General features: G+C 42.2%; 2 protein-coding genes across 2 annotated transcripts; one reads left to right on the forward strand and one right to left on the reverse strand.

The window, feature by feature from the left end:
* Positions 1-6: 6 nt before the first annotated feature.
* On the reverse strand, positions 7-10,419 carry LOC109467209 (proline dehydrogenase 1, mitochondrial-like). The gene is made up of 12 exons (XM_019765153.1): positions 9,858-10,419; positions 6,760-6,968; positions 6,240-6,274; positions 5,856-5,999; positions 5,256-5,320; positions 4,449-4,642; positions 3,928-4,102; positions 3,263-3,409; positions 2,433-2,596; positions 2,039-2,149; positions 1,533-1,621; positions 7-953 (listed from the first exon to the last, which is right to left on the reverse strand). The coding sequence occupies exons 1-12, from the start codon at positions 10,218-10,220 to the stop codon at positions 754-756; spliced, it is 1,896 nt and encodes a 631-aa protein (XP_019620712.1). The 5' UTR covers positions 10,221-10,419; the 3' UTR covers positions 7-753.
* Positions 10,420-10,716: 297 nt separating this feature from the next.
* LOC109467200 (3-keto-steroid reductase-like) lies at positions 10,717-15,213 on the forward strand. Its single transcript, XM_019765145.1, has 6 exons — positions 10,717-11,347; positions 11,723-11,833; positions 11,928-12,081; positions 12,564-12,784; positions 13,659-13,967; positions 14,406-15,213. The coding sequence occupies exons 1-6, from the start codon at positions 11,327-11,329 to the stop codon at positions 14,613-14,615; spliced, it is 1,026 nt and encodes a 341-aa protein (XP_019620704.1). The 5' UTR covers positions 10,717-11,326; the 3' UTR covers positions 14,616-15,213.
* Positions 15,214-15,790: the final 577 nt, after the last annotated feature.

The raw sequence follows: 15,790 nt of genomic DNA on the forward strand, positions 1-15,790 counted from the left end.
CTCTCCAATTGCAAGGTCCAATCACACATTTTGTCATTCTGTGCATTGGTTGTGCAGAACATTGAGGTAGACACAGACCCACATTTTCGTCCATCTCACCAATGTACAATTTGCCACTGTTTACATTGTACATATAGGGCTCAAAATACTCAACCTAGTACATATATATGGTGCGGGGTAGTGCAGGTTAAATTGCAGCTGTGCAGGTGTTTCTGAAGTCTATCTGAACTGGTCTCTGTACAGGGTTTATATATGTACAATGTATATTATACATTTTTGTACATGTATGTGTAAGACTTTTATTTGCTTCATTATTGACTGTTCTCACCTATGATGGCTTCTGAACAGTTTTAGTACATGTATGAGCCATACTTCCTAAATTCTGAGTAGTGGTGCAGGTATGATTTATCAGGTGCAGATAATTTTCACTGTTGCCTGCATCAGTGCAGATATGCAGAAAAGAGTATTTCGAGCCCTGACATACATGTATCAAACTACAGTATCAAACTACTGAAGTGTAAATCCCTTTACATTGGTGGTACTTTTATATTCACGGTTTTCGCAGTCACTTCTGTACCGCAAGTCTGTCATTACCACAAACAATTAAGTCGCCAACTTTTTCTTTCGCACCTGCCGCCACCACGAACATATATTTCCATGAACATGTCCATTTTTCTCAGACCGTGAAATTTTGCTACCGCAAATGTAAAGTAATTTACAGTATGGTGAAACAAACCTCCCCTAGCGCACTCCCTACTGTTGTACTTTATCTGGGTTGTGAGTGAACTCGAGGTGGGAGAGTCTTCTCGTGAGCTCGGTCCAGAGAAGCGAGCGCTCCTTGTACGCTCCCTTCAGGATGGCCGAGTTCTCCTGGGCTCGGCGGGACAGGTACGGAAGAACCTCCTCCACCGGACCGTACGGCACATACTTGAATACAGGGTACCCGGCCTGGCCTGGAGGGACACAGTATACATTGTAAAAGACACGTTCTAGAAGCAGAATTTAGTTTTTTCTTTTTAGTCTGACAAATTACAGATTACAGCTTTGACTGCCCAATTAGACAAAGGCTGCTAACAACTTCACTCACTCACTCACTCACTCACTCATCTCACTATCCGTTTCAAGACAACTTCAAGACAAAATAAGACTTCCACCCATCCATGTCAAAGTACATCAACTCAACCTGATCCAGTCAAATATATCTAAATATATACATGTACTACACACCAATGCACATTATTCATGTCACCCTCCCACAAGTTCTAGTACAACTCACCTTAAGTCAAGACCAACCCACTCATCTAAATCACTGTTCCTTGAGATCAAGTACACCCAGTCTAGCCCCACCCAACTCTGTTCCAGTACATGTACAACTCACCCACATGTTGTTACAACTCACCCAGAGGGAAGGAGACCTGGTCACACATCCCCAGTAGCTGCCCAAAGTACACCCAGTCTAGCCCCAACCACCCACACCCCAGTACAACTCACCCAGTCTGAGTCCCACCCACCCATGTCCCAGTACAACTCACCCAGAGGGAAGGACACCTGGTCACACATCCCCAGTAGCTGCCCAAAGTACACCGTCTGGTCTGCTGGCGAGATGTTCAGCTCTCGCATTCTGGAAGGGCAAAGCATCACATAACATACGTCACAAAAACATCATAATGTTACGTAACATTATAAAAGGAAAGCCCGAATGCCCAAAGCCTTGTCAAGAATGTCTTGAACAACTAGATTTTCTAAAATGTGCATACCTTGATGTATTTATTTTACTAATGCTGTATTATATAATTATAATTAGTAGATAAAAATGTAGGACCGTGGTCTTATAGTGTAGCCGGCAGAATTATGACAAGGAGAATGAAGTTTATTGCATATTCGCGAGCTCAGCAGGGGATAAATGTAGTACGTTGGGCTACTAAACAGTTACTGTAGTACGATTACTAAGAAAACTATGCTATCCTTAGTATCTATCACATAATTTATCTAATAATAGCATTATGAGAGTTGTTTTTTCAGACATACGAAGCCTCACCTCTGCACAGTGTGTTTGACGGTGTCCTCGTTGTGACTGGCCACCATGACGTTGATGTCTCCATACTTGTCTATCCGGGTCAGCATGTGGTCCAGACACTTGTGGTACATTCTGCATGGAAGCACAACATCTTTTGTAGTAAGTACTGTAAAGTGAGTGGCACCTCATTTGTTGAAGGTGGTCACACAACTTTGATGCAGTAGAATTTCGACACAGACTGATAGAACCAACAACAGACAAGGATTTCCGCAACCAGACGGCTGAATTTTGAAACGTTAATTAATGTATGTTTCAGCTAAATAAGCTTTTGCAATGCTGACATAACTTACTACCTGTTAGTTATTTTAGGGTCGGTTCAGAGCAGAAACAGACTTTAAAAGAAACCAGACAGTACCTGTTAGTTGCCTCATAGTCCGGGTTGATCGGGTCCTCGTAGCCGACAGCTTCTGCCCGTTTCCGCTCCTGCTCCATGTACGCGCCGCGCACCAGCTTACAGCCGAAGTGCCAGCCCTCCTTCCGCGCCAGGTCCATGTCTGCGTACAGGTTGTTGTACGCATCCTGGCAACAAGGATGACGTATTGTTTGTTTGTTTGTTTGTTCATAGTATCTACAAGTTAACAAGTGAAAATACATGTATGGGCAAAACAGGTGAATGTTAACCTTAAGTTTACAAGCTGTTCTTTCAGGCACTATGATTTACTAACAGTCTCGGACAATACAATAGCTTATATTACAAAAATGAGTTTGTCAAAAAGAAGTTTGAATTATTCTATCAAACATTTGGAAGCCCGGGCTGTACGCATGAAGAACCCCGGGCCGTACCGCTAGTTATCCCACGACCCCGGTATGACATAAACAGGAATTATGTACCTTGAGGTAGCACTGGTAGTTGTTAAAGATGACTGACCAACAGTTATAACTTTATACGAGATATGGTAGACACACAGTGTGAGTAGAGATAGGAGTTAGAACAGAGGAGGTGAGGTAAACAGGACTTATGTACCTTGACGTAGCACTGGTAGGTGTTAAAGATGACTGACCAACAGTTATAACTTCATAGGAGGTAGGGTACACAGGTATTATGTACCTTGAGGTAGCACTGGTAGGTGTTGAAGATGAGCTAACAGTTATATCATATTGTACTTGAATTGCACTTGTAGGAGGTAAGGTACACAGGACTACATGTGAGTAGGAGTAGGAGTTAGAACAGATGTGTATCCCCACCTTGAGGTAGCACTGGTAGGTGTTGAAGATGACCGGTCGGGTACGGTTAAACTTCCTCATCATCTCCACAGTCAGACGCGCGATGGCGGGCTGGAAGTACGTCTGCTCGGCATCCACCATCAGCCGAACACCGTGCTCCTGTGCAGCCTGGGGATGGCAGAATACAAACATCCAGTTCAATAATAGACATTTTGAGGTAAACAATACTGAAAGACAATTCAAACTCTACTGGATAAAGTACAGTCCAATATAACTTTCGGGCGTTTCAAGCCACGTTTGGGATTGTGTTCTCATTTTGGGGAATAGGTAAACTGGTGCACCCAACCTAAAAAATTAGGTGCACAAAAATTTTTTGGGTGCACCATGTAAAACAAAACCTTAATGTACAGATCTTACTGCTCCTCATATGAGCTTGAATCTGAAATAGGAGCTAAACTTCAAAATCTTACGCAAGTACTACAACAAAGATTTTATTATTATTCTGACACTTAGATGTCAAGAATATCCTGTATACTATTAGACATTTGATATGCACAAAAATACCTAGTACAAAAATATTTGGGTGCACAGCTCCAATTTTGGGTGCACTAAGGTGCACATGCACCCAGTATTTTGAGCCCTGTATCCAGTTGTCACTCACGGTATTTTCGGAAGTAAGACCCCACCTCAGCTAACATGTTCATGCGCTGCAGCATGTTCTTCATCTGCTCTTCCTCCTCCTCAGTGATGGAGGACATGGCCGGCTCCAACTCGCCTGTCTCGATGTTCGGCACCACAAACAGCTTACGCAGGCTGTGGCTCGGCTTTAGCATCTGGTTCCATTCCAAAAGGTCCACGTCACTGGAACGGAGAAGAAAACTAACATTACAAAACAATCAACGCAACTAGGTCCATGTCACTGAAATGGGACAGAGAGTAAGGATTAAAAAACATCAATGCAACTAGGTCCACATCCCTGAATCAGGACAGAAAACCAGCCTTAAAAACCCATCCTGTTTCACACATACACCTGTCCCTGAAATCCGGCAGAAAAGCAACCTTAAAAAACACCCAGGTGAACCACCAGCCAGACTCGTCCCGGCTCATTGGAACACCCAACTCCTCCAGACAGTACCCGACACTACCCACGTAACCCTACACCTCCACATGTAACCTAACACCTTCTATGAAACCCGACACCACCTACCCGGATGCGTCCTGGTCCATCCAGGTGAACCACCAGCCAGACTCGTCCCTGCTCATCGGAACTCCCAGCTCCTCCAGTCGGTTCTGGAACACCTCCTTCGTCAGTTTGCGTTTCACCCACGGCAGCTTCTCTTCTGCCGACGTCAGCGCTTCGAAAAACTGCCTCGTCGTCGAGAGAACGTCTGACAGTTGCAGCTACAAAGGGGAGAGAAAAACTGTATTAGTTGTGGATGATTCTGAGCTGTTACATACATTTGTAATTGCTAAATGCAGTAGATTTCACCTGAAAAAAAAGCAAAACTACGTTCACCAAGTTTTGACATTTCTGCAAAGAGAAAGAAATATATGAAGTCTCATATCCTTGCTGTCTATAGGCTTAAACTTTTAGATGATTTGTGTCTCTTTTTTATTGTATAATGTATAAGTTTTCTGCCAAAGAATGGTACAACCTTCATTTTTGTGAAGTAGAAAGAAAATTTAAAAGGGGTTTAGCCCCATATTAATTTATGATAGGACAGAGTTGTGGACTTTGATATGAGACCATGCAGTGTGAGAAATAAGAACTTGATCACCCAGCTTGACCTTGACCTTCAAGCAAATCAGCTGGTCAGCAAAACTATCTTTTTTCTCGATGCCAAAAGATTAAATCAGTAACACAGTAAGCAAAAACATGTCATCCTCAATGACAAATACAGGTCTGGCCAAACTGTATGTGTCTCAGACAGCCACCCTCACATCACTCAGAAATTACCCGCCCCCGCAACCTTTGACCTGTATGTCACGACCTGTGGGATGACCTATGACCTACCAACAGTTGGGGTCGGCCCAGGGCGGTCAGTTTGATGGCAGCGAAACCGTCGGTGCTGGAATAACCTGACCGAGAGGACAGAACAGAAACGGAGAAGGCATTTAGTGAGAGACTGAACAACTCGAGACGTAAACCTGAAAAGGAGGGAGTTATTCTCTTTATGCATCAGATGCTTTTGTTTTGATGCATCGAATTTTATCTTAGCCTGGGTGCCATCCGATTTGTATAACGGCTACCCCGATTTTTTCGGGGTAGCCGTTCTACAAATCGGATGGCACCCAGGCTAATTTTATTTGATTGTTGTCCACCTTTTGTAAGACTAAATGCAATCAATATTGTCATGTCCAATATATAATTATTGTCCTGTATGTTCAATTACTGTTCAATATACATACTTTTTCCCAAATTCTGACTGATAACAAGAGAACGCAGGATGTAAAATTTTTTTTAGACTTTGGTGCAAGTTCCGAAGTGTGGTGTCTCACGAGTGTTACGGTTACAGTTACGTGAATCTTCAACATTTTACTATCATGATGCTTACTACTAACAATTTCATGATAACTTAGCTAGTACTATTCAGTCGAATAGTAGCCCCCCTACCTGCAGCCTTGATACAGTTGAGGAAGATTTTGACGTTTTCGTCACACTTGTGTTCGTCCTCGTAGAAGTACGTTCTGGCGCTGACCACGTCCTCCCGACGGTCACCAAACTCCTCGTGAGCCTTAAACTTCTCGCTGTGGATTTCTGGGGAAACACAATTAATTATAAATCACAACTAGCTACATATCAAGTACTCAGGTCCTGCTGAAATATCCAGATCCCTTAAAATCTGTACGTAAATGTATTGTTTTCAAATGGTAGTAAACAACTTGCAACTGAAGGTCATCTTCTCCTCCAAGCTTTGGATGACCTAGCTTGGATTGTTCTCTGAAGGTCGCCCCCCTCCCCCCCTGCTGTTCGATAGAATGAATGTTCTGTCATTACCTGACTGGTCGGGTTCGGCTGAAGACACACAGGAGCTGAAGAAAGGGACAAAAGAATTCTGGATTTAATTTATGAAGTGTCTTAACAACAGACGCTAAAATCAAAAGATAACAATCATACAATTTGTCAGTTTTTACTACTCAATGTATGATGATTATAAATTTAGTTTTGACGGCTTCACTTTTTCCCTGTGATCTGCCCAAGAAGGCCACCTGTCTAAGAAGGCCACTTTTGCTTGGTTCTCTGGGTGGCCTTCTTACATAATGTCAGCAGGTTGAGATAACTTTTGCTTCATTTTGGACTTCCAAAAAATTTGTCTTCACTAATATTTGCATATCAATCAATAGTTTGTGCTTGTAAACCTGCCTTTTGCAAGTCTCTAGTGTTACTGACGAAATATAGTGGATGCTTAGTAACCTGCAAACAATCTGACCGTTTCCAAAATCATATCCAGTTGCTTGAGTAACTCAATACCCGGTATGACTTATTATGAGATGACTGTTTGTTAGAGAAACCTTACTCCATCTCCGCAGACACAGCCTCGTCCCTGGACAGATCCTCCTCCACGGAGTAATCGAGGATAGACCCGACTCCGAACTTCTCCATCCTCTTGATTAGGGGCTTGATGCTCTCCTGGTCCTCCCCCGCCACAAAGTGCCCATAAAACGTGGCCTTCATGCAGTTTTTGAACAGGCGCCTCCCCAGGACACGGCGGCCGAGCTTCATCAGCTGCAGAGGACCCAGAGAACAGAAGGATGGATTTAACCTTGGGTTGGTTATGGCAAAGAGGTTGCCAGGTAAAATTTTTATTCTAACCTCCTTTGTTACAGAGATAGATGGCAGGGAGAATAAAAAAATTGACATTAAGTTTCGATGGTTACGGGAGATTTCATTGAATGTTGATGTTCATGTGGTTTTGTGAATTAGTGTAGAAAAAAATAATAACTTTATTATTATTACATCAATATGGTGGTGTTTTGAGAGGGATTAGTGTCAATGATTGTTGATCTAGCAAAAATAAATAAGAAGAAAAGCCACTTTGTTTCACTCTCCCTTGCAGCAATTCAAATTGCTCTTTTCAAATTGCAGACTTTAATTAAGCTACCTGAGCATGTCAATTGACGTCAATCCATTCTTATTTTCCATGGGACAGTGACTCAGGTAACGTCATTTTCTGTTGCACAAGGAATTCGACCTACTGTCACTAAAGCCTGGCATTGTCCCTGGCTGCTACAAAAAGCTTGGGTCACATAAGCACCTACAATTGTGCTGACACTCAGAAAACCACACAATGTCATGCAAACATGACCTTTGTACACTATTCTGTGACAATAATTTTAAGCACGACAAATATGTTAAACTCTTGCATTTGACTAAAATTCTAAAAGACTGACTGTTTTATCCAATATAACCTATTGTGTATTTACTCTTAGCTTCATCAGTATTATCACACAATATAGGCTGGAGTGCCCTTTTTCCCAGTGTCAAGAAAAAAAGCTTGCCATTATTTAAGAATTGCCGGTTCTCTTGAAACCTACTTAACTGGTGATCTTGCAAACTCCTGGCCTACTATGTACACAGTTGATTTCAAACATACAGTCGTAATTGTGGCACCAAATCAACATCTGAGTGTTCGCGTGTCACCGTGTGGCACACAAGGTACTTGTTATATATACACAGGGGCTAAACAGTAACCAACTGCATACCTGAATGGTTAGGTTGGTATTTGATGGGTATACATTTGCACACACATCATCACACGTGCAACAATTTCTAATAAGTGCAAGATGGAAATTAAGAGGCTAAATTTGTGTTTGATGACAACAGGCCTTATAGGGTGAAAACCTTAGATTTTCTTAATTCTATTATCTACAAAATTGCAAAATTGGCAGATTTTGGCGTTAAATAAATTGCATTATGACAGCAAGTACTAGTACTACTAGTAATTAAAATTTATATAAATTTGAAAATGCACGACACTGAGAATGAGATGCATGCTTTTTCAGTTGTTGAAAAATTGACATGATCATCACAAAAAAAATGATGATGCTTAAAAAAGCAATCATAACTGTTTAATTATACATAAAAGCTTTAAAACATGAACCAGGAAATGTTATTAATATTAATAATAACTGTTTCACTTGTGCCAGCAAGCAGGATGTACAAAACTGTATGTTTAATTTTGTCTATTTCTGTCCCATTGGCCCCAGTGCTCTAGTAAAAAAATGCAAGCCTCAAAATCACATGACTCCCTTATCATAACACTTGCGGATATCACATGTGTGCACTGGGTCAAGTATTTATGGAACTGGTCGTGTTTTTACCCCCATATAGATTTAAGAGCACTTGGTCCTTGGTCAACCATACACCCTCCAAAACGACACAAGCAGAATAAAAGGGGCAATGTAATTCAAGCCTTTAGGGGGGTTTTCAACTTACCCAACCGGTGTCAGCAATTTTAACCCAATTAACAAAATGTTTCTGCCTAAGTTCTGCAAGTACGAAGTAACAAGAAAGAGAACTTTGCATCCCAAATCAGTTTCTCTGCATTATTTTATACACAGCCTCCGATCAACATGGCAGCTGATCTCTTTCGCTCACAAGATGACACATTGACATGTAAATTATGTATGTCTGTCACTTAAACACTGTCAGCATGATTTATTTCTTCCTGGTGATTAAAGTTGACGACTTGATGACAACTGCTTGGATCCAAAAGCACAACTGCTGGAAAATTAGGGTTAGCCTATATCGTATAATAAAGTCCATACAGTGCAACCAACCATAAAGTGATAGGTACACAATGCAGGCATAGGTCAATGAACTGAATGCATTATGTGATGTGTCCTGTAGCCAACTATACAGCCAAAGGCATGAATATAAAATTAGGTCAATGACCTATGTCCTTGACTATACAGAATGGATGAGAACTAGTCTGGTAAGATGTGCTCTGGTTGATTGATGGCTGCTCAGTGACAGAATGAGGTCACCTTTTTATGTAAAGGTTGAGAAAATAATTATCATATAATGTGGACTTAATGATAGGCTTGAAACACCTGAAGTGAAAATAAAATATAAAATGAAGAAATATTACATCGTAAGTGTCAAAAAGTGACTCAAATCCACCTACAAGGAAGGAAAAAGTGGAAAAACAGTGGATCAAAGGCATTCTTGTTTTTCTGTTCTAATTGCAGGGACATGTAAGAATAATTGCCCTAGAAACACTTGGGAGGTGTCCCATGACAGGGTAGGGGATGGTCTGCTATTTGTCTGCCCCATGGGTGGCAACTGACAATATAATGACTAAAACAGACAGGTTCAAATAAAAATAAGAAATAACAAAAAATAACAAAAATCACCAATACTTTTCTTTAAAAATTAGCAGTGCCCATGTCGTCATTTTGTGAATAATTATATACTTTAATAGAAATATATTTTTCCAAAGAGAAGAGTTCAAAGAGATAGCAAGAACTTCAACTCGAAAAAAAAATTATTTCCCACCTTCCTATATCAAATACATGATCGCTACAATCTCAAACTTTAAGTTAATAAAACGTTGATATATTTATAGATGTAATTATGTTATAAACAAGTACAAAAGTGACTGCGTAGTCGCACCTGAGTGTTGTTTCTCACGATGATATCGAAAGAACACAACTTGAAGACAAGCAAAGCCCGCAGAATTTCCCGCGTAGTTTTACTTTTGTAGGCCTCCAAGGCGTCGTCAAAGTTGAGGGAAACGATCGGAAACTGTCGGACTTGTTCCCCGTAGTCATGCCGGATGTCAAACCGGGACTTAACTTCGGGGACATCGGCGGGAACATCGGCGGGCTGGGCGTCGGCCTTGTCCGCGGCAACAGCCGCCCGCGCCATGTCCACCTTCACCCGGACCGGAGTCACCCGGACCTCGGCGATCTGGGGCCGAAGAAGTCCCCGGGAAACCCCCGGACATAGTCTGATCACAGTCAACCTGGTCGCCATCGCTTTACAAGTAGACCGGCGGTGAGTTGCGTAAGGTTGTTGTACAGCTACCGCCCCATCACTCTGTTGTTGTTGTCTAAACGTGATTGACGTACAACAGCTTTCCGGTCAATACCTTTGTGCACTGGATAGCAGTTATGGTTACCAAACTAGGTGAAAAAGGCTGCAAGACAACTGCTTGTTGCCGAGAGTGGTGCCCTCGGAATCACGCCTAGTCATGTGACGGTTGGTATTACGTATCTGGGGTAGGTCGACTTTATTTAGGGGGACTTTTGAGTTATATTGATAAACAAATAACACAATATCCAAAGCTTTCTAAGATATGTTGTTGACTAATTTCTGTTATATATTTATAACCTATCAACTTATTTTCAAAATGTGGTTCTAAGTATCACTTATTTTGAAAAAGAAAGAATAAAATTTACCATGTATTCTAAACCTCCCCTTTCTAAGAATGCAATGTACCCAAAGACTGGAACAAACTGGTTCAAGCTGGCTTGCCAAATACGTTCGATTTGACTTTGACTTTGCCTTAAAAAATCGCGTATTCGTGCCGCGTATTCTCATTTCGCCATCTTTACCTTTCAAATTCATCGCTGACACAAGATTTATGAAATGCCAATCTTGCGATACGCAGAGACGCGTTCAAAACATGCGTAACATAGCAGAAGGAAACATGATCTGTTGTTTTGCAGGGATGTCCCAAAGTCTAGGGCGTGCTGGGGGTGTGTCAAAATCCTAGGCTCTGATTGGAGGAGATCATAGCATAGGTTCAATGTCAAAATGGCAGGGAATTTCCAATGTTATTCCCCGGAAAAATTGTAACATTGCTTTTACATAGCTGGAAATAATATATAGAGCGTTCTATAGCGAAACAACATCATCTCGAGGTGTCCAGAAGTATAAAATGTAGTAGCCCGTGCATTACACCTATAAACCGCTAGGTGGTGCTGCTAGATTGGCAAAATAAACTAAGCCATCTGGTGACCTTTGACACCATCGTACGATGCTCGCGCCATAATTTGCTTGGCTGTGGCAACTCTTCTTTGGCGGCGAACTTTGATCATCGCTTCTCGCAGACTCTTTTCGTGGGTTGTACGTTCTCAATGGCGGCTCCAAATGGAAAGGTAGGATACAACAAGATTATATAAAGTAGGTTTGGCTTGCTTTGAGCAGTGTATTATGAAATAACAAGAAGGTTAGCCCAAAATTTAACTTTCTCTCCTATATTAAAATTATGTTCCAGTTTTGGACATTTCTGGACTCCCTGCCCTGAAAGTAACGCTGTACACGTTATTCATACCGAATTATGCATCTCTATGAAATACCGAATTTCAATTTAATAGTCTGTTAATTGTTTATAATTGATCTACACATAGTAGTAAGATATGCCCACATTTTCATGTGACATCATAATTTGCAAAAAAGTCTCAATGATCTTGTTTGGTAAGACCAAGGAAATCCCTAAGGAATTCGTTCATGACCCACATTTTGCCCCCCAGGTTGCTGTGATCACGGGAGGGAATGCTGGGATAGGCCTGACCCTCGCAGAGAGGTTGCTGACCCTTGACCCGACCTTGACCCTATGCCTGGCCTGTAGGAACATGATGAAGGTCAGGAGTCATTGATGTTATCGTAATTTGCTTGTCGTATTTTGGATGGCACACACACGAAAACATCGCTGAACCAAAATGTTGTATTTTGCAGGCAGAAGCAGCGAGACAAGCCCTTCTGACCTCTCACCCCGGGTCACGTGTGGAGTGCGTTCGGCTCGACACCAGCGACGTCCAGTCAGTGTACACCGCGGCACAGAAAATCCGGGAGGAGTACCCAAGGGTCAACTACCTCTACCTTAATGCTGGTACAGAGAAAATAGTAACGTTATCGTATTCAGAACCGTGCCTGTACCTGTCTAGGTCTTAGATGCCCGAATGGGTTAGGGTAAATAGAGTCAGGCATGGTTCTGTATAGTCTCTGGTTATTGTATCCCAAACCTTGCCCATCTAGTTCTGTGCCTAAATTAGTCAGGGTTAGGAGCAGGCACAGTTCTGGATAATCTCCAGTTATTGTATCCTGAACTTTGCCTATCTAGTTCTGTGCCTGAATGAGCTAGGGTCAGGGTCAGGCACGGTTCTGGATAGTCTCCATGTATCCAAGAATATAGATTTGCCCCATTCATGGTTTTGGATAAGTGTGGACCATCCAAAACCATGTCTAAGCATGATTCTGGATAAAGCACGGTTCTAAACACATATACACCTGGCCTGTTACTTTGAGTTTAAAAAGACATTCAAATTGGGTAAATAATAGACTGATAATTATCTCAAACAAACAATTTCGCAGGTACGATGGGGAAGGTGTCAGTAGATGCAGCGGCCATCTTGAAAGCGTTGGTGTCACCGCGAGCGCCTGAAATCTTCCGCACCGGAGAGAAGCTCCTCTCGCAGAAGGACGAGACAACGAAGGACGGACTGCAGGAAATCTTTGCCACAAACGTCTTCGGACACTTCGTGCTGATCAGGGAGCTGGAAGACGTCTTGTGCCAGGCTGACCACACCTCTCAGGTAATGTCAGCCATGTGTAGATGAACCTTAGACATCTAGGTAATAAAAAAACAGTTACTCATCGACAAGCAACTGGATATGATTTTGGAAACGGTCAGATGTTTCAGGTAGCATCCACTACCTTTCGTCAGTGACACTAAGAGACCAGAGGAGAAATGCAGGTTTAATATAATAAGTACGAACTATTGATAATGTCAGCCATGTCTTGAGCTTGAGACACGTTGCACACATGGATTTGTAGCTCCTTAAGACACATCACAAACTAAGTTAAATCTTAAGACGCATAAAAGTAGGTTCTTAGACACACCACACAGGTAAATGTATCACCTGTAACTTCTTTAGACAGGTCTTGTGCCAGGCAGACCACACCTCTCAGGTTTGGCCAGAAGTGTCTTAAGACACATTGCACAGATAGATTCAAAATTTATCACCTGTGACATTTTAAAACACACCACAAAGGTAAATTTATGTGGCCAGAAGCTCTTGGGGAGGAGACCAATCAGCCACTGACAGTGGAACCAAGAGATTGTGTACACAGACAAGGTAAACAGACATCTACTGTGAAATATAACATCTGTGTCCATAATATCACCAGGGTCCACAATATCGCCACCTTGAGAAACAGTGTGCTTAAAGATATTTTTACTGCAACATACTTTTGGTACGCACTCCTTCACACATCAAATGTACATACCTACTAGTAGGGTGTGTTGCAGCAAAAATATCTTTAAGCACACTATTTCTCAAGGTGGCGATATCATGGACCCTGGTGATATTATGGACACAGATGTTACAACTTAGGGTTAGAAGTTGTTCTAATTGGTCACATGCACTGTATGACACCATCTTTTGACCTCCAACCTTTGCCCTTCAGGTCATCTGGACGTCCTCCCAGAACGCCACCAGGAAGGCGTTTGACCTTGAGGACTTCCAGCACAGTCAAGGTCACGAGGGTTACAGCTCCTCCAAGTACGTGACGGACGTGCTCAGCGCGGCGTTGAACGAGCGATACCGCGGCCGCGGGCTGTTCTCCCACACCGCGTGCCCCGGGCTCGTTGTGACGAACCTTACCAAGGGCATCCTGCCCTTCTGGCTGTGGTGGCTCATGCTGCCCCTGCTGTGGCTCATGCGGGCGCTGGTACCGAGCATGACCATCAGTCCGCACAATGGTACAGAGGTGCTGGTACGTACTGCTGTTGTCTTGGAGGGTAATTACCTAGGTGATGTGTTGCCTAGGTGATGTGTTGACTTGGTGATGTAGTACCTACATGTACAATGTGGGTGATGGTACCAAGCATGACCATCAGTCCCCACAATGGTACAGAGGTGTTGGTACATACTGCTGTTGTCTTGGAGGGTAGTTACCTAGGTGATGTGTTACCTTGCTGATCTGTTACCGCCGGGGTGATGTGTTAACTAGGTGATGTGTTACCTAGGTGATGTATTGCCTAGGTGATGTGTTGCCTAGGTGATGTGTTACCTTGGTGATGTGTTACCTAGGTGATGTGTTACCTAGGTGATCTGTTACCGAGGTGAGGTGTGGTGTCATGTGTGCTAACAGGTGTGTTTGTTCCAGGTGTGGCTGTCCCAACAGGTGTGCTAACAGGTGTGTTTGTTGCAGGTGTGGCTGTCCCAACAGGTGCCCTCCAGTCTGGACCCCCTGTGTAAGTACACCAGCAGGTGTAAGGTGTGGGGGACGGCCTACGTGGACAGGGAGAAACTGGACATCGACCTGCCAACAGCCGAGCAGTTCTACCAGAAACTCCTGCAGCTAGAAAACCACTTCAGGGAGAAGTACAGGGAGGTCAGGTCAAAGATCAGGGGTCAATGACAGTACAACTAGGTCAGAGGTCATATAGGCATCTCCGAAGTATATTTTTACCTTTGGTTGAACCGTGTCCTATCATGAACGTAACATTCTACAGACTACTGCAAAGTACTGCACAAGAAAAGAGATCAGGACAAAGGACAAGACTTTCAGTTCTGAACATCCATAAGTTACAGTGGACCCATTAGATGAGTGACGTTTGATATTAAACTTCAAATAATAGGTTTGATGAGTAAATGAACAGTCTGAGAATCTGCAATTAGACTAAAAAATTAGATTGTTCTTATTGAAAGTCTGAAACAACTAAACTACACGGAACAGTAAAAGGCGTTCAAAGTATGGCCAAAAGTCAGTTCCCAAAGGAATTTTATTTTGTATCTAACACAATACAGTGTGTTATACCACTGAAGTGCCACCATAATTCTTCTGTCACGTAGTGCAATTCCCAGATCGTTCCATTTTCTGAACATCGCAGGAGTCATCAATAAATTCAGTAAAATGTACCGCCAATCACACAGTTTTAAATTAGTGTTTGTGAATTGAAAGAAATACTTAATATTGTACTTTGCTTTTACAATGGACTTAAACTTTGTTTATAACACTTGAGGCTGTCTGTTTTATTTATAACTACATTCTATATGAGATCATCCCGTTTATGTAGTAGATTCTTCCATTCCAAAATGGCGGTAGGCAGAAGTTAAAAAGTTCTTGAAAGTCGGTTCCAAAAGTTGAAGGAAGTTTTCTGGTGACATCCATGAAGAAAGTAAGTACAGATCCCATCTGTCAACTGTTCAGTGTTTCAAGATCCACTTTTCTTTTATTTAACTGCAATGTGATGTTGAACAACAGATTAGAAAGCAAATATCTGACTGAGACCAACGCAATGTAAATTAAATTGTTATTTTGCCCTTTGGACTTAATGGGGGAGGGGGGCATCCAAAGGTCGTCCTTGTTGAAAGAATTGATTTTTTTTCACACTTCCCATAATGCACTTTCATGGCATTGCAAAATAGGCGTACCAGAGATTTTACAGCAAGTTTTTGTTATGCAAAAATACAGCTAAAACCTTGAGTAGGAAAACAGCAAAATACAGGAAATTCTAACAGGCTTTAACTGTGGACAAAAGCGTAGAAAGAAGGTACTGGGGTAAGAGATGTTGTTTCTTAAAAGGAACAGAC

This window comes from Branchiostoma belcheri, unplaced genomic scaffold (assembly GCF_001625305.1).
Source record: "Branchiostoma belcheri isolate BF01 breed outbred unplaced genomic scaffold, Haploidv18h27 scaffold178, whole genome shotgun sequence".
In the NCBI taxonomy this organism is placed as follows: Eukaryota; Metazoa; Chordata; class Leptocardii; order Amphioxiformes; family Branchiostomatidae; genus Branchiostoma; species Branchiostoma belcheri.